The 22,582-nt window shown below is 45.8% G+C and overlaps 1 protein-coding gene across 2 annotated transcripts in view; it reads right to left on the reverse strand.

Annotated features, from left to right (window-relative positions):
• The window catches only part of nlgn2a (neuroligin 2a), a 351,369-nt gene that overhangs the window by 123,514 nt on the left and 205,273 nt on the right, over nucleotides 1-22,582 (reverse strand). The window contains exon 3 of one of the 2 annotated variants that reach the window (XM_057337666.1): nucleotides 18,062-18,115. The exons of the other annotated variant lie outside the window; for it this stretch is intronic. Within the exon in view, the coding sequence (XP_057193649.1) occupies nucleotides 18,062-18,115 (54 nt within the window). The remainder of the gene's footprint in view (nucleotides 1-18,061; nucleotides 18,116-22,582) is intronic. 2 annotated transcript variants of the gene reach the window in all.

Raw genomic sequence — 22,582 nt, forward strand, 5'->3', positions numbered from 1 at the left:
CCAGCTCATTGGGTACAGTCCGGGCGGGCTCAGGTAGACCCCTTCGCCTCACTGGACACCACCCATTTCCCGCTAAGATACTCCCTGCTTCGGCACGGATGCTCAGCGTACAGCTGGCCGTGGGACAAGCGGAAGTACGTCTATCCCCCAGTGAGCCTCATTGCACAGACCCTGTGCAAGGTCAGGGAGAGGAGCATCAAGTGTACTAGTTGCACCATACTGGCCCAACCGGACTTGGTTCTCGGAGCTAATGCTCTTGACGACAGCTCCCTCCTGGCCGATTCCCCTGACGAAGGACCTGCTTTCCCAGGGGAAGGGCACGTTATGGCATCACGGGCTAGACCTCTGGAACCTCCATGTCTGGCCCCTGGACGGAATGAGGAGATCCTGAGTGGCCTAACCCTTGCGGCGGTTTAGACCACTACTCAGGCTAGGGCCCTGGCCACTAGGCGACTATACGCCTATAGTGGTGCCTCTTCTCATCCTGGTGCTCTTCTAGAAGAGAAGACCCGCGGAGTTGCTTGATCAAGTGGGTGCGGTCCTCCCAGAGACTCGAGAGTAATCTCTCCCCCTTCCACACTGAACGTGTATGTAGCCGCTATTGCCGCTCATCACGACCCAGTTGCTGGTAGTCTCTAGGACAGCACAACCTGATCATTTGGTTCCTAAGGGGCGCGGGAAGGCTTCCACCTCACCCACGCTCCGTACCCTCTTACGACTTTGATGCGGTCCTGGAGCCCCCTTGGAGATGCCGCTCTTTCTCACTTTCAATGAAGACGGCTCTCAGGAGGACTCTCAAGAGGGTAGCGGACCTACAAGCATTCTCCGTGTCCACAGATTGCCTAGTACTCGGGCCCTAACATGCCCACGCTATCTTGAGACCCCGGCCCGGCTACGTGCCCAAAGTTCCCACCACTCCCCCGAGACACCAGGTGGTGAACTTACAGGCGCTCCCCACCGGGGAGGAAGACCCAACCCCATCCGTGTTGTGTCCAGTACGCGCATGGCGCCTCTACTTGGACCGCACGCAGAGCCGCAGAAGCTCTGAGCAGCTCTTTGTCTGTTTTGGAGATCAGCAGGGAGGGCTGTCTCAAACAGAGGTTGGTGCACTGGATCATGGACGCCGTCACTTGGCGTACCTGTCCTAAGATCGCCTACGCCCACTGGGTGAGAGCTCTCTCCACACGGAGTACAGCCTCCTCGTGGGCACTGGCTCGAGGCACCTCTCTGGCAGACATCTGCAGAGCTGCAGGTTGGGCTACACCCATCACCTTCGCGAGGTCCAACAGCCTCCGCGTAAAACCGGTATCGGCTGGAGTCTTGCAGGCATCAGGCAAGACCGGCGGCCGGTAGGGTGTACGCCTATGACAGTACCCCCCCCTTTCTCCTAAGGGGGTCAGCGTACTGGTAGCCTCCCTTCTTCCCCCACTGGGTGAAGAACAGGCACTCCATCCATCACTAGCAAGCACCTCCTGCGGGCGGGCTGGGCAGAGCAGCCCTGCCCCTTAGGCCGGGTATCTCCAGAGTTATTCGCTACATAGCTCTAACCGGACCTAGTGCTACCAGACGTTGCAACCCCCCAGCAGGGCGGTTCCGTCTGATGTATCCTCATGATTGGTTCCTACCTTGGTAACCCATGACCACCCCAGGTGGACCTACACCTCGCGGTTAACTCCTTCAGTCCGCACTTTCTTCCCATGAGTTCTTCCCCATCGGTGAGACCATGTTGGTATCTCCACTAGACTCCTCCCTGTGGTAGGAAGTGGTCCCTGTAGCGCATCCCCCGCATGAGGAAGTAGCGCTTACCCAGTGGCCTTATGGTTCCGAGCGGCTTCTCGCTGTTAGAGAAACAAGGCCGCCGCCTGTGAGGCCGAAGGTAGGGGCCTTCCCACCTTTCAAGAAAGCTCTGGGACCCCCTACCTACCCACTGGTAGGTTACAATTTCGCGGTAGCGCTCACGGCTGACACGCCCAGGCCAGTCACCATCGCTTCGTTGAGATTGTGACAGGGCACAGTGTTATGGCATTTTCCATTGGAACCCCATCTGTCGGTTCGACACAACGTCGAGAGACCGACAGAAAGGGAACGTCTCGGTTACGTTTGTAACCTCGGTTCCCTGATGGAGGGAACGAAACGTTGTGTCCTCTTGCCACAACACATGCTGTCCTCTGCAGCAGTCGTGAGAGGTCTCAGGCTCCTCAGAACTAAGGTGAATGAATGAGGCACGCCGTCTCCCTTTTATACCCGGATATCCGGGGGTGGAGTCCGGCATGCAAATTTCATTCGCCAATTTTCATTGGCCTTTTCTAAGAAGTCGGAAGCGATTGGTTCTCAGGGACGAACCCCATCTGTCGGTTCGACACAACGTCTCGGTCCCTCCATCAGGGAACCGAGGTTACAAACGTAACCGAGACATTTTAAGACGTAACCAGTCTTGGTCCTAGTTCCTTAGTTTTCTCTTTTGTTTTGCTCCAGTGCCTTGGTTTTCTACACTTCCTCATTGTTTTGCCCCTCAGTCTTCGCTGGCGCCCCGGACCTCTCTGCAACACACTTCCAGACTTCTCTCCCCTCGCACTGAGCTCTCATCGGGTTTGGACCAACCATACATCTCACTCTTCTCCGGCGGAGAGAAACCTCCGGGACGGAGGTGCATCTCTCCCGTGGATACCGCCGGGCTGAGTCGGTTCCCCGCAGACTCTCGCGGCTCCCAGAGGACCGAGTGGGACTAGAAGGAATCTTGTGCTTACTGGACTGTGCTTCTGGTGCCTGGAAACTGATTTCTCCCTATTTGCCCTGTATTTAATAAAGTTCTCATTACCTGCAATTGAATCCCTATCTCCTCTCTGACAGTCATGACACATTCATTCATCTGTTTGTTCTTCGGAAACTGCGTGAACTGCTAGAATTAAGACACGTGCAGCGGAACTCCCCTTTGTTCGAGCAGACTTCCCCTGGGTGTTTCGGCAGCGAGCCACAGAGCATCTAAAAGAGCAAATTTCTCACAGTTGCGGGCATGTCTCGCAGCTGTGTTCTTGGGTGTGACAGACTCATCCCCAAGTCCAACGGGCACGACACCTGCACTGCATGTTTGGGGCTCAAGCATGCAGAAGCAGGGTTTGTCGATACGACATGTTCCATACGCAAGAACATGTCGATTAAGGTGTTGCGGTCACGGCTGGCTACATTCTTTCTGAATGCTGCCGCAACCCCGTCTGCTTTCCGAGCAGGTTCAACTGCCACTTCGGTGAGGTCGACCACTTCGGCGAGCAGCGGGGGTGATTTGGGGGTTCCCATGGATGTTGCTCCATCAGCTTCAGCTTTGAGGACCATCCATGCCCAAGCAGGCTCACCTGGCTCAACCACAATAGGCGGCAGTGACCCATCCCATAGCGGGCAGACTCAACAGAAGGATAAGGACGAACTTTCTGTCATTGCATCGGACAGCTACCTCCTGGCATCAGATGCGGTGAAGCAGATCGTCCCTCTAGTTCCTCTGTCATGGTACTTCCTACGGTTCGCGTTCGAGGGGCGGGTGCACCAGTACAAAGTCCTGCCCTTCGGTCTGGCCCTGTCTCCCCGGGTTTTTCCAAACTCGCAGAAGCTGCCCTAGCTCCCCTCTGGGGACAGGGTGTGCGGATATTCAACTATCTCGACGACTGGCTTATCTTGGCTCACCCGCGAGATCTGTTGTGCATGCAGAGGGACCTTGTGCTTTGGCACTTAGACCATCTCGGTCTTCGGGTCAGCCGGGCAGCGCGTCTCACTAACAAGCATGCACAGTCAGTACTGAGCTGTCTGAAACGTTCAGACAGACACCTGAAGGTACCCCTGAAGCTTCAGAACTGGCTTCAGAGTCGCGTTCCTTGGAGGGCGTGGCACACCAGCACCAGGCATATTATTATCATGCCTCAGTGCCTTCACACCCTCACCCCTTGGTCAGACTTGACCTTCCTCCGAGCGGGGGTACGTCATCACAACTGATGCCTCCCTGCACGGGTGAGGTGCCGTGTGCAATGGGCACGCAGTGTCAGGGCGCTGGATGGGCTCCTGTCTGTGGTGGCACATCAACTGCCGAGAGTTGCTGGCTGTCCTTTGGCACTGAGGAGGTTTCAACCTCTCGTCCAGGACAAACACGTGCTGGTCCGGTCGGACAGCACGGCTGCCATGGCGTACATCAATCATCAAGTGGCATACGCTCACGGCAGATGTCACAACTTGCCCATCGCCTCTTCCTCTGGAGCTAGCAGGTGATGAAGTCCTTGCGAGCCACTTTCATCCTGGGCAACCTGAACCAGACAGCCGCTGTGCTTTCTCATCAGGGGACGCTTCGCGGAGAGTGGCGACTCCATCACCGCGCAGTCCAGCCCAGGGTCCCCTCGACATGGATGCCTTAGCACACAGCTGGCCGCGGGACAAGCGGAAGTACGCCTTCCCTCCAGTGAGCCTCCTTACGCAGGTCCTGTGCAAGCTCAGGGAAGAGGGATATCAAGTGCTGTTAGTAGCACCTTACTGGCCCAACCAGACTTGGTTATCAGACCTGGTGGCTCTGACGACAATCCCCCCTGGCCGATTCCCCTGACGAAAAACCTTCTGTCACAGGGGAAGGGCACGGTGTGTCACCCCAGGCCAGACCTCTGGAATCTCCATGTCTGGCCCCTGGACAGGACGAGGAGAGTCTGAGCGGCATGCCGTCGGCTGTCTTTGAGACCGTCATGCAGGCTAGAACCCCACCACTAGGCGTTTATACGCCTTTAAGTGGCGCCTCTTCTCGTCCTGGTGTTCTTCCCGAGGTGAAGACCCACGGAGATGCCCGATCGGTCAGTGTTGTCCTTCCTCAGAAGACTCGAGAGCACCCTCTCCCCGTCCACTCTGAAAGTGTATGTAGCCGCTATTGCCGCTCATCACGATCTCGTGGAGGGTAAGTCTCTAGAGCAACACGACCTTGTCACCAGGTTCCTCAGGGGCGCGAGGAGGATGACTTCACCTAATGCCTTTGTATGGCCCCTTTCGAGCCCCTGAGAGATGCCAGTCTTCCACGTTTAACTCCATCAAGAGGGCAGGGGACCTCCATTCTCCGTGTCCCAGAGTGCCTAGAGTTGGGCCGGGCGATTCTCACGCTATCCTGAGACCCCGGCTACGCTACGTGCCCAAGGTTACCACCACTCCCTTTCGGGACCAGGTGGTGACCCTGTAGGCGCTCCTCCCCTGGGGAGGAAGACCCAACCTCTACTGTGTTGTGTCCAGTACATGCCTGGCGCCTCTATTTGGACCGCACGCTGAGCTTTAGGAGCTCTCAGCAGCTCTTTGTCTGTTTTTAGGGACAGCACAAGGGAGGGCTGTCTCCAAACAGATATTGGCACACTGGATCATGGATGCCATTACTTTGGCATACCGTTCCCAAGATCGCCTGTGCCCGCTTGCAGTGAGAACCCACTCCACTCGGGGTATGGCCTCCTCGTGGGCACTGGCCCAGGGCGCCTCTCCGGCAGACATCTGTAGTGATGCGGGGTGGGGCTACCCCCAGTACCTTCGTGAGGTTTTACAATCTCTGTGTGGAACCAGTGTCAGTGTCAGTGTCGAGATTTGTTGATGCAATATTGGACCCACCGATTAACAACTGTCTCTTTTGTACCTATTTTTATTTCTTTTTAGAAGAATCTAAAAATCTGTGACGCAGATGATACTTCAATAAAACTCAACTGGAAATTCCATAAAATCTACAGAGTTATGAAAGAGCAATCTCTAAAATAGGGGTGGGTGGTATGACAAAAAAATCACAGAAAAATTTTGAAGGTTTGAAATGACAAGAGGGTGAGTAAATGATGACAGAAATTTTATTTTTGGGTCAACTATCCCTTTAAGTATTGTTGTCCTTCAGATGCTATGTGGAATTTTCTACTTTAAATTTTCCAATCTGCTAATTCACAGTAGTGTATGCCTTATTTCAGTTTAAGAATTAAATAAAATGAGTTATATTCTGCCAGGTTGTTTTGCGTTCTGACAAAGCAATCTGTCTTTGTTAGGCTGAGGTACACTTAAGTAGTGCCGCTGGTGTCTGATTGAAGTATGTTAATTCCCTCAACCTATCAGCTGCTGATTGCTGCAGTGGTTCACTTGTGCTAATCTGTTTTGTAAATCAGGGTAACCAACCATGAAAGACTTGTTAATAGGGGTCGACCGATATGCGTTTTTCAGGGCCGATGTCGATATCGATTATTACAGATCAAGTAGACCGATAACCAATATTTTGAACCGATATCTATGTCTGGTGTAAAAATGAAAAATATGTTTAAAATTAAGAATAACAAGAGCTCTGACAAAAACTTTGCCCAAAAACCATGGTTACTACACGTTTACTATAGTAACACCATGGTAAACAGTAACGACAGAAAGAAACAATACTCGTCAGAAAGAATGTGCTCCACTTGATGCAGTCGCTCTTTACAATGAAACCGTTTATCCTCGGAGTTGTGAGTTTTTTAAACGGAATGTAAACCTTTCCTCTTTGTTTAGGACTGTCTGAAGATCCGCCGCACATGTGCAGCGTGACATCGGCCAAACGCACAGTAAAATCAACATATTTGACGAAGAATCATGCTGTTTTGTTGTGCCATTGTTTGGGGCTTGCACAGATCATGTGAAATAGAGCGGATGGATGTGATGTGATCACATAATGAGTTGACATATGCTTTACGTTTCTATGATGAGTATTCGCAGTTTTAGTCTGCTTTAAAGACGCGTTTCAGAAAGATGCACACGGAGAGAGGCGGCTGAAAGCACAGCCTGTATATTTTCATTCTTTTACAAAAGCAAAACATTTTTTAGATAATGAGTACACACAAATAATCGTATCGTTTCGAATCATATATTAGTCTTATTTGTATGACCAAAATTACTGGAGTATTTAAGTCTTTCTCCGCAGTACTAAAAAAAAAAGATGTGGCGGCACGTTAAGACATAAAGGAATAACACTTATTACAGATGCTGTTCACATTTACTCACTGAAGACAACCGACTGTGCTTACGTGTATACTCGCCAAGACGGGCATTATAATGTGTGTCTGAACATTTATGCGTATTAAGTTGCGAAAATAACTCAATCTGACAGTTGTTGCGAGCAGTTTGAGTGGCGGCTGTGTCCCGTGTGCACGTGCATTGCCTTAGTGCACTGACTGAAGATCGTTTTTTTGAGAGCACGCGAGTACTTGATGCTTTAAAATGGTTTTTATTTGTGAATTGGCATGACTTAAAATAATGTGCAAATGCCTATTCCGTCAACTGATGCGCGATCACTGAAACAGCTCGAGCTAGCAAATGCTTTCAGTGCGAGAGTGCAATCCTTTCATTGTCTTCTTCAGACTTCCGCGTTGATTGGCCGGACGTGTGACTTTCAGAAAATAAGATGGGCGGTGGGCGGGCATTGCTCAGCCAGAGAGTGGCGAGTCACAACACAGGAGGCTGCATTAGAGCCAAATAGCGCATTTCACAAATAAATTAATAAGCATAAAAATGCTTAATATCGACATCGATAATCGGCCAGGCTGATAATCGGTCGACCCCTACTTGTTAATTAGGTAATAAAAAACAGAAGCAGCTTCAACCAAATACCAGGGGTTTATTAAAATTTTGCAGTAAAATCCATCAGGGCAGGAAGAAGTGCCTGAGAGAGCTTAGTGAGGGGCCTCGTATTGACCAATACTTCACAAGAGGTAGAGCAAATCAGTCGGGTGAAGCCCAGTGGCGGGACAAACACTACAGCCCACAGGGTATCAGAACCCCAGACGAAGCGCAACCAGGCATAAACTTACCAGCAATCAGCAACCCGGACACTACCCAGCCGCAGCAAGCAGTAGAAAGGAAAATGGATGGAAGAAGACCTCAGATACTTTGGCCTAAATCCTGCAACAAAGAATGGGCAACCATTGACTCGGATCTCGTCCAGCTTTTAGCAGGCCAAAAATTAGATGTCGAAAGAAAACTGGAGAAGATGGGGGAGATCATCTACATCTATGGGGTGGAAAGATTTGGAGTGAAAAGCAAGAACCCAAGGTCACAGAAGGAGACAACGGGCCGACCTAAGTCCAGGAGACAAAATGAAATTGACAGACTTGTGAGAGAAAGCAACAGCCTGAGGAAACAGTGAAGAAGGCCACAGAAGAGGAAAGGAAGGACCTAGAGGCACTACAAGGCGATATTAAAAGCCACCTAACCTCGTTGCGAAGAGCAGAGAGCTTGAGAAAGCAACATAAGAAGGAGTGAACCAGGACCGCTTTCTACAAACATCCTTACAAGTTCGTCAGTAACATGGAGAAGACTGGGACTCTTGAAGTACCTATAAAAGATCTTGAGGAACACCTACGGCTCATGCCTCCGACAATTAGAGGCATGAGCTAATCTCCAATCCAGAGGACATGCCACCAATTCAGCTACCAGAAAACCAGATGGACACAAGGCCCCGTAAATGTAGCAAAGTTGAGAGTGCAGTAAAACGGGCAAGATAAGCTTCAGCTCCTGGACCCAACGGTATACCATACAGGCTCTACAAGAAAGCCCCTGGGGTGTTGAGGTATCTTTGGAGATTAATGGCTGTGGCATGGAAAAAGCAGGCGATACCAAAGGTCTAGAGAAGAGCAGGAGACATACTGATCCCCAAGGAGAAAAACTCCTCAACTATTGACCAGTTAGTTAACTATAGACCAGTCGAACAAATTAGTTTCTTGAATGTGGAAGGTAAGATTTTCTTCAGCGTTGTGGCCAATCGACTCTCAGGATTTCTGAAGAGAAACAACTTCATTGACACTTCATTGACACAGTGCCGAAGAAAGGCATAGGGGGTTTCTCTGGATGTATGGAACATGCTAACATCATCTGACACTAGTTGCAAATGGCAAAAAATGAGAAGAAAGACCTGCATGTGTTTTTTCTAGATCTTGTCAATTCCTCTGGATCATTGCCACATAAGCTGCTGTGGACAGCCTTTGACTTCTTTCACGTTCCAGAGCAGGTAACAAAGCTGATTAAGGCATATTTTCAGGAGCTCCAATTCTGTATTACCACATAGGATAGTACCACCGCGTGGCAACAGCTGGAGGTTGGCATAATGGCAGGTTGCACAATTTCACCACTGGTTTTCACAATGGCAATGTAAATAATAATCCGGCCATCGCATTGGGTGGTTGGAGGAGAGCTTTTGAAAAATGGGTTGCCCCTACCTCCAATCAGGGCATACATGGATGACATGACAACCATCACAACAACCAAAGCATGTACAAAGCGGCTGCTGGATAAGCTCCAGGAAAACATTAGTTGGGCACAAATGGAGGTTAAACCCAACAAATCCCGCAGCATTTCTATTGTCAAGGGCCGGTTTACCAATGACAGGTTCTGTATAAAGGGTGAGCCCATACCAACGGTCACAGAAAAGCCCATCAAAAGCCTTGGACGGTGGTACACTGCAGACCTTAAAGACGCCGAATAGGTGGAACAACTCAGGCAAGAGACAGCCAGTGGACTCAAGAAAATCAATAATACAGCTCTTCCTGGGAAGCTGAAACACTGTTGCTTCCAATTTGGCTTGTTGCCACACCTGATGTGGCCAATTTCAATGTATGAGCTCACGGTGTCTCATGCCAATAACCTGGAGAGATTGGTGCATACAGAAGTGAGTAAATGGCTTAGGCTTCCAAGATGCCTTAGCAACATAGGGCTGTACAGGAATGGAGCTCTCTCTCTTCCCATTTCAAGCCTTGTGGAGGAAATTAAATGCACCAAAATAAGGTTAGAGATGACTCTCAAAGAATCCTGTGATCCCTGTGTAAGAGATGCTGCTCCAACAGAAGCAACAGGGAGGAAATGGAACCCAACAACAGCGGTAGGAGATGCAAAGGTAGCCCTCAGACATAAGGACATCGTGGGACAAGTTCAACATGGCAGAGGGGGACTTGGTTTGGCATCAACCACACCCACATGGCGAAAAGCGACACAAAAGGAACAGCATCGCCTGGTAATGGAGGAGGTTCGGCATCAAAAGGGAGCAAGTAGATGCGCCAGAGCGGTCTCTCAAGCCCAGCAAGGCCGTTGGATGAGGTGGGAAGACATTGAACGGCGCAAAATCACTTGGAGTGAGCTGTGGAGTATGGAAACAAACAGGCTAAGTTTTATCATAAGAGCTACATATGATGTGCTGCCGTCACCAACAAATCTGCATATTTGGTGTGGACAGGATCCAGCCTGCCACCTATGTGCAGCTCCAGCAAACCTTAAACATATTCTTGTGGGTTGTAAGAAGAGCTTGACACAAGGGAGTTACACATGGCGCCACAATCAAGTACTAAAGTGCTTGGCTGCAGCAGTAGAGAACAAGAGAGTGACAGCAAATGCCATCCCCCAAAACGGCAAGGCTAACTCGCTAAAAAGGCAACCCTTTATTCAGGAGGGGCAGAAACCAGTGGACAGTGAAAGTGTTCCCGGTGGAAGTGGGCTGCAGGGGCTTTGTTTCAAATTCCACTACAAGGCTGCTTAAGAAAGTGGATCAGAGGACAGGCCTAACGGACGGTAGTCAAAAAGCTTGCCACTGTTGCTGACAGAATCAGCCACTGACTGTGGTTGAAATGGAAGGACGCAATATGGGCTGCCAAGTGACCACGTAATAAAATGGTGTTGTGTGTTGTATTGTTATGCCATACGGGACCGGGGGCACTGAGCTTGCATTAACGGAGCCAGTGGGGCTATAACAGCCTTAGCCAATGGGTTGGCGCGTATGGTTGCGTTGATTTTGGTAATTGTAGAGACTTTAGCATAAGCCAAATGGTCGGAATCATTAAAAGAAGAGCCATAAACCCCCTCCACTCTCTTTTGGTCTTTTGATGTTGATATCAAGAAACCAGGACAGAGTTAGACCTAAATCCAGGGGACCTGGATTTAGGTTGGTGCTCTCACCGAAGGTGTTGATAACGCCTTTTGTTTCTCCATGGGATATTTACGATTCCTAAGATTCAAAGCAGAGGTGAGAAGTCTCTCTCTTTTGTCTCACCTGGAACTTAACATCTGAGGCTACCCAGAGAAACTTCTCTGACAAATAGGAACTTGTGTGATTAAACTGTCCTTTTCTATAAATATATCTAAATATCTAAGTTATATGTTGTCGCTCTTGCCATTTTAAATAATCTGTAGTTGTTAAATAGGCCAATTTAATTCAGACTTTGTTTGTATTCGTATCTCTGAATAAATCATGACTTGATGCAATTCAAACCTTAGCATATTTGATATCTAAATGTTTGTCTTTACAATTCCTCCTTGTTTATATATATTGTGTGACCATAGAACATTTTCTTTTCATTATGTTATAATTTGGAATGGTATTTTGTAAAGTTGCTAGGAGGTCATAAAGATGCAAATTAGCTGTTGAGTGGATTAAGAACCTCTTCCCTGCTCAACTCTGATTGGTCGATTCAAACTCAGGTGGGCATGCCCTCTCATGAAGTTAAATATCGAGCCTGCTCTGAAACGATTGCTTGGCCCTTTTTGCTCTATACCTGCCCTCATCAGAAACTGGTTCGTGGCGTCTCTTCAGAGACTGCCTCTTTCCCCCACTGGGGGGAAAGAAGGAACAATGGACTTCTGCTGCCACGCACACCTGGCTGAACCATGCAGCCGATCACGAGGCCCGGAACTTTCCAGCTGGACTGCATTCTGAAACCTTTTGAACAATTCCATCTCTACACGCGCATACGGATATTGGTCCAGCACAGAGCTCGCAAGTATCCGATTCTATATATTGAATAGCTGCGTTAAGTTTGTACCTCTTTGTTAAAGATGATTTTTATTGGTGTTCAGAAATCGCTGCCATGCTCTCTCTCTTTCTCTCTCCGCGCTCCCTAGTGTGTTTTTGTTTCATGCATTGTTTGTGTTTATGCGATCGTCATTATTTTTACCATGTAGAGTAGAGTCTAATAAACAACCATATATATTCTCCTGTGAGGGGTTTTCTGTGTTCGGCTCATATACTTGGTCACTTAAACTGTTTTGATTTACGCTACCTTTGCTCTAAATCCTGTTTGGTAAAGTCACGTTACTTATGGCCATGAGATAATTTAAAGTATATAATATCATTGATGCATTCGCTGGATGAATGCATACAAGTATTGTTATGCTTTATATTACTAATCAGAGACAGTAAAATATGTATATTTAATAACGATTATTATACGTATTTTCCTTTGAGCTAAACTAATTTCTTAACTGAAATTGATGTTTTAAATAACTAATTTCATGGATGTGATCTTGATAGATCTGGTGGAGAACCATATTTGGTGAGCTTAGCTCATCATTATTTTAACATGCAGCAAAAACCGCTACACAATGAATGAATGAGGCATTTATATAGCGCTTTACAATCATATGATGGGGGTCTCTACTCAACCACTACCAGTGTGCAGAATCCACCTGGATGATGCGACGACAGCCACATTACAACGGTGCCAGTGCGCTCACTACACACCAGCTACAGGTGGAGAGGAGAGAGAGAGATTCAGAGGGTGGGGATTTTTAGGAGGCCATGATTGACAAGGGCCAGAGGAGGGGATCTGGCCAGGACACCGGGGATACACACCTTCTCTTTACGAGAAGTGCCATGGGATCTTTAATGACCACAGGGAGTCAGGACCTCGGTTCTTATCTGAAAGAAGGTGCTTTTTACAGTATAGTGTCCCCATCACTATCCTGGGGCATTAGGACCCATACAGACTACAGGGTGAGCACCTGCTGGTTTCACTAACACCTCTTCCAGCAGCAACCTAGCTTTCCCAGGAGGTCTCCCATCCAGGTACTGACCAGGCTCAGCCCTGCTTAGCTTCAGTGGGCAATCAGTCTTGGGCTACAGGGTGATATGGTAATGTGTTGTAATGTTATGCCATATGGGAAGGGGGCACTGACCATGCATTAACAGTGCCAGTGGGGCTAGAACAGGGGTCTCACGGTGCTGCGGAGTCGGGCCGCGGACGAGGGATGTCCGCCAATGACTGCCTGAGGCGGTGGTGCTGGAGCGTGTGCCCGGATGGGACGAAGAGCTCGCTGCCATGTGCCTGGGTCGAGGTGGGGTGGCTGCCATCCGAAAGGGAGCGGCGAGGTTAGCCGTCTGCCCGCAGTTGGAGGAGCCACCGCCGGCCGCCAGGACACAAGGGCCTCGCTGCCACGCCCCTGGGTCAAGGTGGGATGGTGCGGGAGGGAGCGGAGGAGTCAGCCCCGCTTGCCGTGGGCCGGAGCCTGCTGCCGTCCGCCAGAAAGGGGAGGAGTAGGAAGCGGGGGACTCACTACTGGCTGCCCTCAGCCGGAAGAGCCATCTCCGGCCGCCAGGGGGCGGAGGAGGCGCGAGCCGTCCACCGAGTGTCCAGTACCACCACATGGCACTGCGAGGAAGAGCCTCTCGGCTGGCTGAGGACCGAGCGGCAGCGTGTCGGGGAACCGGACCCAATTTTTTTTTTCTGTTTCCTCTCTCCCCTCTCTCGCCCCTGTCGTTCCTGGTGCTTCCGTCTCCGTTCTCTCATCTCGTCTCGTCTGTCCATACCCCCAGGCACTGGGGCCATTGAGACTGGCCCCCCGGGGGGGAGTAAGCACAGTCTCGTGGGTGCCCCCGGCCTGTGAGGGGCGATGGGGTATGTGACGAGGGAGGCATGACGAGAGCCGTGGGAGGAAGAAGCGAGGATGGGATGCGACTGATAATGAGTGTCAGCTGGGCGTCATTCCGGCCTCGTATCTCTTACGGAGGAGCGGAAGCATAAAAGGACGAACGGCAGGAGAATACGGCGAGAGAGGACCGGGCCCAGACATTAGTTAAGTTTTGTTTAAGTTTGTGTGGCCAGCAGTCGTCCGTGAGGGGCTGCCGGCCTGTTTTATTGCTGTTTATTGTTTATTTATTTTGGAATTAAAGTTTGTTAAATGTTCGCCGGTTCCCGCCTCCTTCCTTCCTTTTATTGAGCTTTATTACAAATGCCCTTGTGTTTTCTGTCCTGTGGTGGTCCATTTCCTTTCATGTGGGTGAGTCTCTGTGTCTAGGTCAGTGTAGTCTAGTCTAGTTATTTGTAGTTACTGTCAAATGTTGTCTCTAGTCTAGTTTAGTGTAGTTAGTCCATGTTCACATCATGTTCATACCCATGTTCTTTGTATTTTTACCCCCTCGTGGGTTTTTGTTTTGTCTATTTTATTATTAAATGTCTTGTTAACACCTTACCCGCTGTCTGCGCCTAGGTCCTCTGTCCTTGTATCTTTGTGTCTCACCCCGTATTGTGACAACTGCGCTTCCCTCTGTGTAATAAGTAAAGTGAAAGTGCGTTGTATGTGGACCTGCCTAGAGGCACATTTTCTACTAATGCACTCGTTTTTTTTAAAACAAAAAAATATTGCGCCATTGACTTTAGACTTTAGACCAGGTTTGAGTTGGTCTATGGCACAGTCTATTTTCAGTTCCTCAAAATAGAAACGCGCCTCAGCACACCTCTTTTTTAGACCAACATGGAAAATGAGAACTGCGTCGGGCAGAAACTAGCAAAAACACTTGCGCCGCAAGTTGCGCCAGGTGTACAATAGGGCCCAATGGCTGTGGTACAGCATGGGCTGCCAGATGACCTTGTAACAATGCGACACACACCCAGGTCTGATCTACCTGCGGTGGGCCTCCCTTGGCTGAGGCTGTCTTGTGATAAAGGGCCAAAACACACAATGAGGCTGATGTGCACAACTGATGATGTGTCGCATTGATGGGAACCATACAAAGGGCATTATCAGCAGCACCTCACCAAAAGGCATCTTTCACCCAAGATAATGGATGTGATGAAAGTGGGACACACAACTCATGTATTTCTATAATAATTTATCCCCCAAACACAGAGGATGCCTACCCGACGAACCCAGTGAAAGCTCAGACCTCCTTTCCTCTATTCGTATTATTGACTGGTTCCCCCCGTCATGCATAAGGCGTGGGAAATGTCCTATTGGGCAATTTAACTGTGCTGAAATTGTGGGATTATAACACCTAGTCCTATTAAGCGAATCTGTTAAGTTTACCATAACCATTAGTTATCCAATAAAGATTTTTTTAAAGACAGTGCTGAGAACAGTTGGCTCTGTTAAGCTGTATACATTATAACTTAAAGTATGAAACGAGAAATGGGTAATTCTAAAATTAAACACTTATAATAATAATTTGAAATGCACAAATAATAGCCTAAATATTGTCCAGGGAAAAGTTTTATTGTAATACAATTATTGTAATTCATAATGTTTTTATTTAATACAGACATACTGTGAGGATATAGTTATAATATTTATGAGGATTGCATAGGTCAGATAATTTGGTTTTGAAAAATGTGAGTTCATACTGAAATAAAAAAATTACTAGATCAAAGACTTATCTTGGCAACTGTCTCAGCCAATCTGACCACTGTTTAAGACACTGTTACGATGTCTTATGAAACTAGAGGAGATGCATAAAACATCTAAAGCAACATCATGAGCATGAGTCCCCAATTGCATAACATTTATTCTCATTGCTCTTTAGTAGAAATAAACAAGATATTAAAGATATAATATTTTTCTATGGGAATAGTTGTTGAATAGTGTGAATCTCACAAGAATTGGTAAATGTTGTCAATTTAAAAAATAGCCCAAAATTATTTGAGTAATCACTGTGGACAACACATCAGTCTGACACATCAGGCAGATCTTAAAGCAGCGACTTTAATTCTTTCTAAATAGTCATATCTCAGATTTAAAAGGGAGACCATTTGTCTCTGAATACGATTAACTCCACAGCCTCTGCATGAACAGGTGGCTTGTATCGCATCAGTTTAGCCTGTTGGGGACTGAAAGCCAAAAGCCCTTCGGCATCGCAAGCCACACGATTTAAAATGAGGTGTTGATAGACTGATGCTGAGTGAGAGAGGTCCTGCTCAAAGACATCTGGATGAACAATTTATAAAGTGCATGTGACGTGTGAAATAGAGAATGAGATTTAGAATGAAAGAGCGGGGCGGGGGAGAGAAAGTAAGTCTAAAGCTGTAAATTTAAAATATGTTTGTGGATGTGTGCATTGATTGACACCGAGTCTGAGTAATGAGCTGAGCTCAGGTGGACACACACCTTGTCTGGACACCCACCCTTGGTCTGACGCATAGACAAATCACAGTCCTCCCCCCCACACACATTCAGTACAAACAGTTACATATACTCATGCTCAGACGTCACACTCTCTCCCTTAGCAAAAAATCAATCCTGTTTTGAGAACAGGGGCTTAACACTGCCATGTTCACAAATAACATTTCCCCTAAACACCTGACTTAACACACATACACATATAGTGTGTTTACTAAGCTGCTTAAATTTCCATCCCCATAATGTAGCTGAAACAAAAACACAATGAGAAAATACCAAAGACTACTGTATTTATATAAAAACTAATCATAATGACTACACAGTCATTTACTTTTCAGCTTTTTTATTTTACTTGACAATTTTATCTTTGCTTAAAAAGCATTTTGGGGTGAAACCCCAAGAAGCTGTTTGAGAAAATGGCAAGAGAACATTTCTGCAAATTTTAGGCAAAATGTTACTACATTGAAGATGATTATGACAAGTTTTATTGATTTTTTTGTATTGTTTTAATGGAAACATAATCCTCATAGTTCCCTCTGTGTTATTCTACAGCTTTGATGAGCACCGGTAGTGTGTAATTAGTTAAAACTAAACACACGTGTACCAATGTGTGTGTGTCTTCACTATAAATATTTAAACAAACATACACATAAACCCAACTTTCTGACATTTATTCCAGATCATCAAATATTTGTAATGTTTATAATATGAATATTCCCCATATAGAATAATGAAATACCACAAAGTCAATTACCTAGAGAGGATCCCACCAGCAAATTATCAATGCAATAAAAGCCCAACTTTTGTATTGTATTGTAGAAATTGGCATGTGGGGGGTGTATTTGAAGGGCTTTCTGAAGCCCATCATGGTCTCATTTCCAAAATACAAAGAAAAACAGTAAAACTGAGAGGGAAGAAGAAAAAGGTACACGCAAGAAAGAATATAGGTGCAAAACATTTCAAAGGATCAAGAACGTCCAAAAATGAGCATAAATAACCACATCTAAGATAGATGATCGCGACATGTGTGTAATCCATGTGTGTGTCTGCGTTTTACTGCTATTTCTCTGTGCCCACTGTAACGTTTTATTCTGAAGATTTATCGGCTGATCCAAAGAACTACTTACACTGACAAGACATAGTGGAAACACCTCTTTGTCTTTCTGAGACATACAGAGATAAGCTTAAAGTCTTGAAAAACATCATAAAAGCTCTTCGAGAAGCTGTAAAATTGTTCTTCAGACAGCACATGGTGGGTATTACATTTCAGAAGCACTGTTCTTCACTCAGTTAATGAAGATACAGTGGTTTTATTTCTTACAGGTTGCTACTGTGATCACAAACAAGAACGTTTTCTAACCTCATTCCACACAGACATACACACACACACGCACGCACACACGCACACGCACACGCACACACACACACACACACACACACACACACACACACACACACACACACACGCACACACGCACACACACACACACACACGCGCGCAGGCTTTGGTTGACTATCCCCGTGGGGACAGTCCATAGGCGTAATGTTTTTATACTGTACAAACTGTATATTCTATCCCCTATCCCTAACCCTATCCCTAAACCTAAATATCATAGAACACTTTTTGCATTTTTAGATTTGTAAAAAATATTGTTCTGTACAATTTATTAGCTTTTTTGCCCCTGGGGACCTCAATTTTGGTCCCCACGGTGACACGAGCCCCCATGTGTTGGTGTGTATTCAGGTTTAGGTCCCCACTGGGATATACAAACATGAACGCACACACACACATATATATGTAGACTTGTGGCTCATATACTCTTCATCTACCAAAGAAAGAATGTTTTCCTATCTTCCAAAAAAAGACTTTGTTTAAAAAAGACAAGAAAAAGGGAAAAACATGCAACAAAAATACCTTCATCTCGTGGCCGGTTCAGTGTTGATTCATCATGTTTTTTTGTGAGTGGACCTAGGGTTCAGACAAAAAGGAGGGAAAAAGAGAAAAGAGAAAATTCAAAAAAAGATTACTGTGGTAAGAGAAAAATCAAAAAGGAAAACAAGAAAGAGCAAAAAACAAGAAATCAGCAAGAGGTTACTGTTTTCATTTCTTTCAAAAGGTGACAAAAAAGAAAGCAAAGGCAAACAACAAAAAAGCATCATAAAGACAGAATCAAAAGAAAGACATAGATTGTCTACAAGATCAAAGAGGTTTGCTGTTAGATCTGTGAACACTGTATTATCATTCGTCATTGTTCTGCTCTGCTCATAGCCCTGTTTTTAACTCGAGCTTTATACTTTACCAATGCATTGTTTGCTTGGCATATGGGGATAGAGGAAAAATCAGGAATTAACCTCTGTGGTATGAAAAACAAGAATCCCCGACCCATTTTCTCCAGTGTTCTGCATGGTGTTTTGGTCGAGCTATCATACCCCTCACTTTGAAAATGTGAGGTAGAAAGAGAGGACCTGAGGGAAGAAGGACAGAACACACCAGGCACGTGTCCGGTCTCTTCTCTCTCTCTCACACACGCACACAGCAAACACCCTCTAGGAAAACATGAACAGAGAGTGTTTTGCTCACACACACAGTTGATACTTAAGTCTGTGAGTGTATTAATACATATATACACATTTTAAACTTTTAAGTGTCCTGAAACTTTTTTTAAAAAGAGTTTAAGAAAGAAATAGAATGGGAGTGTGGAACTGAATGTAACCGCATGAAACAAATTGTTTTTTGTTGTGAGAGAACACTTTATGAAGATTTTTTAACCTTTTTTTTCAGATTTTATCATATATATCTTCTTTCTGTGTGAACTGACCTGAAAACTACCTGTCAGAAAGGGAGAGACACTAAAAGAAAGAGACACATTTAGAAGAAAAATGAAGGGGTCTCTCGCTGTCTGGACATATAACTGTCCTTTCCATTTCAAGGAATTCTGAGAGATAATTCAGACTGGGTTAGAGATGGAGAAAACTGAGGCTTACAGTGAAATCAAGAGACAATTGATATACATTTGGTGATTGCGAAAAATATCCTGTCAATCAAATACAAGCGACAAATGGCCAGACAGGAAGTGCCATCTGCCACTCTGTTTAAAAACATATTCTTGAGCCCACTACTCGATCCCATTTCCTGCTATGACAGGTAAGTGCCCCTTGGCACCAGGGGACAGAAGGTAAACTGATGACAGGATGTCATAGCAAGATGTAATTGAATTCAGTAAAGGCCTGTCTAAATTACTATCATGGGATATTACAGGGACATTACAGAAGACTCAAGGCAAAGAGTTTACTTTATTTCTGAAAATATGCATAGCTTTTACGCAAAGAGAATATATTTTCCTAAATATTAGCTGTCAAAACATTAAATCATTTCATATATATTTTGAAAATATATAGATTTATACATTGTTTATATTACAGTATATTTCAAATTAATTGACACTTGTCATACAGTACACTCTTAAAAATAAAGGTGCTTAAAAAATTCTTCACAGCGATGCCATAGAAGAACCATTTTTTGGTTCCACAACCATTCAGTCAAAGGTTCTTTAAAGAACCCTCTCTTGCCTACCTTTTTATAAACAAATTTGCCACAAAAAACCTTTTGTGAAACAGAAAGGTTCTTAGAATTTTAAAGGTTCTTTATGGAACCATTACACTTTAAGAAAAGGTGCTTCGATGCCAAAAAAGAACATTTTGGTCCCATAAAGAACCTTTAACATCTGAACAACCTTTCTGTTTCACCAAAAGTTATTTGTAGCGAAAAAAAGGTTCTTCAGATTATAAAAAAGTTCTTTAAAGAACCTTTGTCTGAATGGTTCTCTGTGGAACCAAAAATGGTTCTTCTATGGCATCGCTTAGGAAGAACCTTTGAAGCATCTTTATTTTTAAGAGTGTAGGACAAACAAGATTTTTCTATGGCACTGCGAAGCACCTTTATTTTTAAGACTGTGTATTGAAAAATATAAGCACTTATTATGAAATTTATTTCATTATTTTTTTCCAGATTCTTCCCCTTTATTTTCGTTCCTAAAGGGAAAATAGTCACAAGCAAGTTTGAGGTTAACGGTAATGCTCCTGTACTTCTCTCCCAGACTTCATTTCCTTCCTCTTTTACAAATCTACATTATTATAATGCCTCTCTGAATGAATTATTGTTCTCAGGTTGGCCGTGCAACCAAGTATTTTACCTAGATGGAGATATTGTACCCAAATTTATCCTCCTCCGATCCATCTAACTGTCTTTTACCGCTCTCTTATTCATTCTCTCTCCTCTTTTTCACATCTCTCGTTCAATTATTTTCTGATCAACTCTCCTCATTATTTCTCTTGCCATAACGTCTTTTTCTATAACCTCTCGTAGGTGAAGTGCTTATGCAATCTGTTATATCAGCCCCAGTCCCTCAGGCTCACCTTGCACTGCCCTACAGGCCTCAACAGGGCAGCTAACACCAGAAGACTGTCACGGTTCCCTTCTGTTTCTCATTGTGTTTTCCCCAAAAACTTCACTTCCCATGATCCTTCACGCTTCCGCACCTATGTCTCGTCTGCAATCCCCGCACCTGACTGTTATCAGCCTCATCACCCATGGACTATATACAGTATACTCAATCTGTTCCTTTGTTCTGTGTCTGGTATTGAAAGTGTTACGTTGTATGTTAACCCGTTGGATTTCCCATTTGTTGTTGGATCTATTAAAAAGGTTTTGGAATCTAACTCTTGTCTGCAGTCTGTGGCACCCTCACGTGACACAGACACCCTGCATGGGAGTCTCAAGCTCCTTTTTAACAGGCTTGGCATTACCAGCCAGGCATTACTGCCAGAATTTAACGTCTTTCCATGTGAATGTGGTCAACAATTTATCTGTTCTTGTTGAGATGTTTGTGCTGTGATGCAGAGGATAATTTTAGATGTGTATGCATATAAATCATGGCATAAAGTGGGCTTTAATACTGCAATAGCTTTCGCACACGTGTGTGAATGCATGTGTGCGTGAAGTGTGCATACGCGTGACTGATGTAGATGGGAGCTATACAAGGTCGTTGTTTTACGTAGATGAGCTCTTCATACACACACGCACACACAAACACAAGCGGGCCTCATCAGCAGATGCCCGTCGAATTACACACTCCCCCAGCGTTAGATGTCAGGGCTCGTAATCAGGCCCACCACAGGTGTCTGTGCACCGGAACGTTCTAGCAGGAATGTCCTATCCTCTGAATCCAAACGGGGGGATATGAGTCCAATCTGCTACCTGTGGCTCAACCTCTTCACAGAAATATGATTCAGAAAATCAGCTTGAAAGAGGAGCAAGATAGCCAGATGGCTTCCACCTGATGTTTTCATGCCTTTCAGCTTCTCCTGAGTGGAAGTGGGTAGACATTAGAGCAGAGATTGAAAGAGAACACCCAAGTGACTTTGATAGACTGGATATAAATGAGCTTTATTTAACAGCATTAAAGATGCCTTCCCAACCTGGTGTGAAGTGAGTTTATATTATACGACATGGGGAGATGCGACTTAGAATTAGAGGCATTTCTCTTAAACAAAATTATTCAGTGTAATGCCACAATCCAGAATGGATCTTTAATGCATTCTGAGGTTGATTTCGTGTACGGGGAGAGAACTGCGGTGCAGTAATGTATCAGAAGGTTATACACAGTGCTTTTAAGAGTACAGTTACTATAAAAATGAAGAAAGAGATCGATTTCATGACCTTATGGCATCAGGTGAGTTACAGGAACACTACATACATGGCTGAATGCTAAATGTTCATGTTGTATACCAGTGTGTCCCAATAATTTCCTAAAACTAATTGCTCTACATTAAAGGTGTCATAGAATGGGAACTGTATTTACCTAGGCATAGATTAATTATCAGAGGTCTGTAAATGGAAATGACATATCGTGAGCCTCAAACACTATTCCGTACGTTTCCTCATTCTTATGTAAATCTTGTGCATGCAAAAGACCACTGAAAAAGAGGCCAATCCCAACATAACACCGACTGTGACGTTACAGTCCGGATGTACGCCCCTAATGTTGCATATACCCGCCCATGTTCTAGGCCAGCTGGACGTGCACAGCCGAATCATTGGAAATTTTGCAGGTATTGTGAATAGGGTTGGGCGATGTCTACCAAATTGGCATCGGACGATGTCTACAGTGAAACATCGCTATGGACAATGACATTGCTGACTTCTTTAAACAAGCCGCGACGTTATGAAGTGAGGCCCATCTAGGCGCGAGCTGCGCAGAGACACGTCTTCTTTATACAGCGCGAGCTGGGCAGTTATCTCAAGTCAGGCGTGTGTCATCTGTACAGTGCAAGCTTCTCAGTTATAAACTCGTGCGCATCTTCTTTATACAACGCAAGCTGCGCAGACACGCGTCTTCTTTATACAGTTATAAAGTCAGGCGGGTCTGCTAAAGCT

This window comes from Triplophysa rosa, linkage group LG1, assembly GCF_024868665.1.
Source record: "Triplophysa rosa linkage group LG1, Trosa_1v2, whole genome shotgun sequence".
Lineage (NCBI taxonomy): Eukaryota > Metazoa > Chordata > Actinopteri > Cypriniformes > Nemacheilidae > Triplophysa > Triplophysa rosa.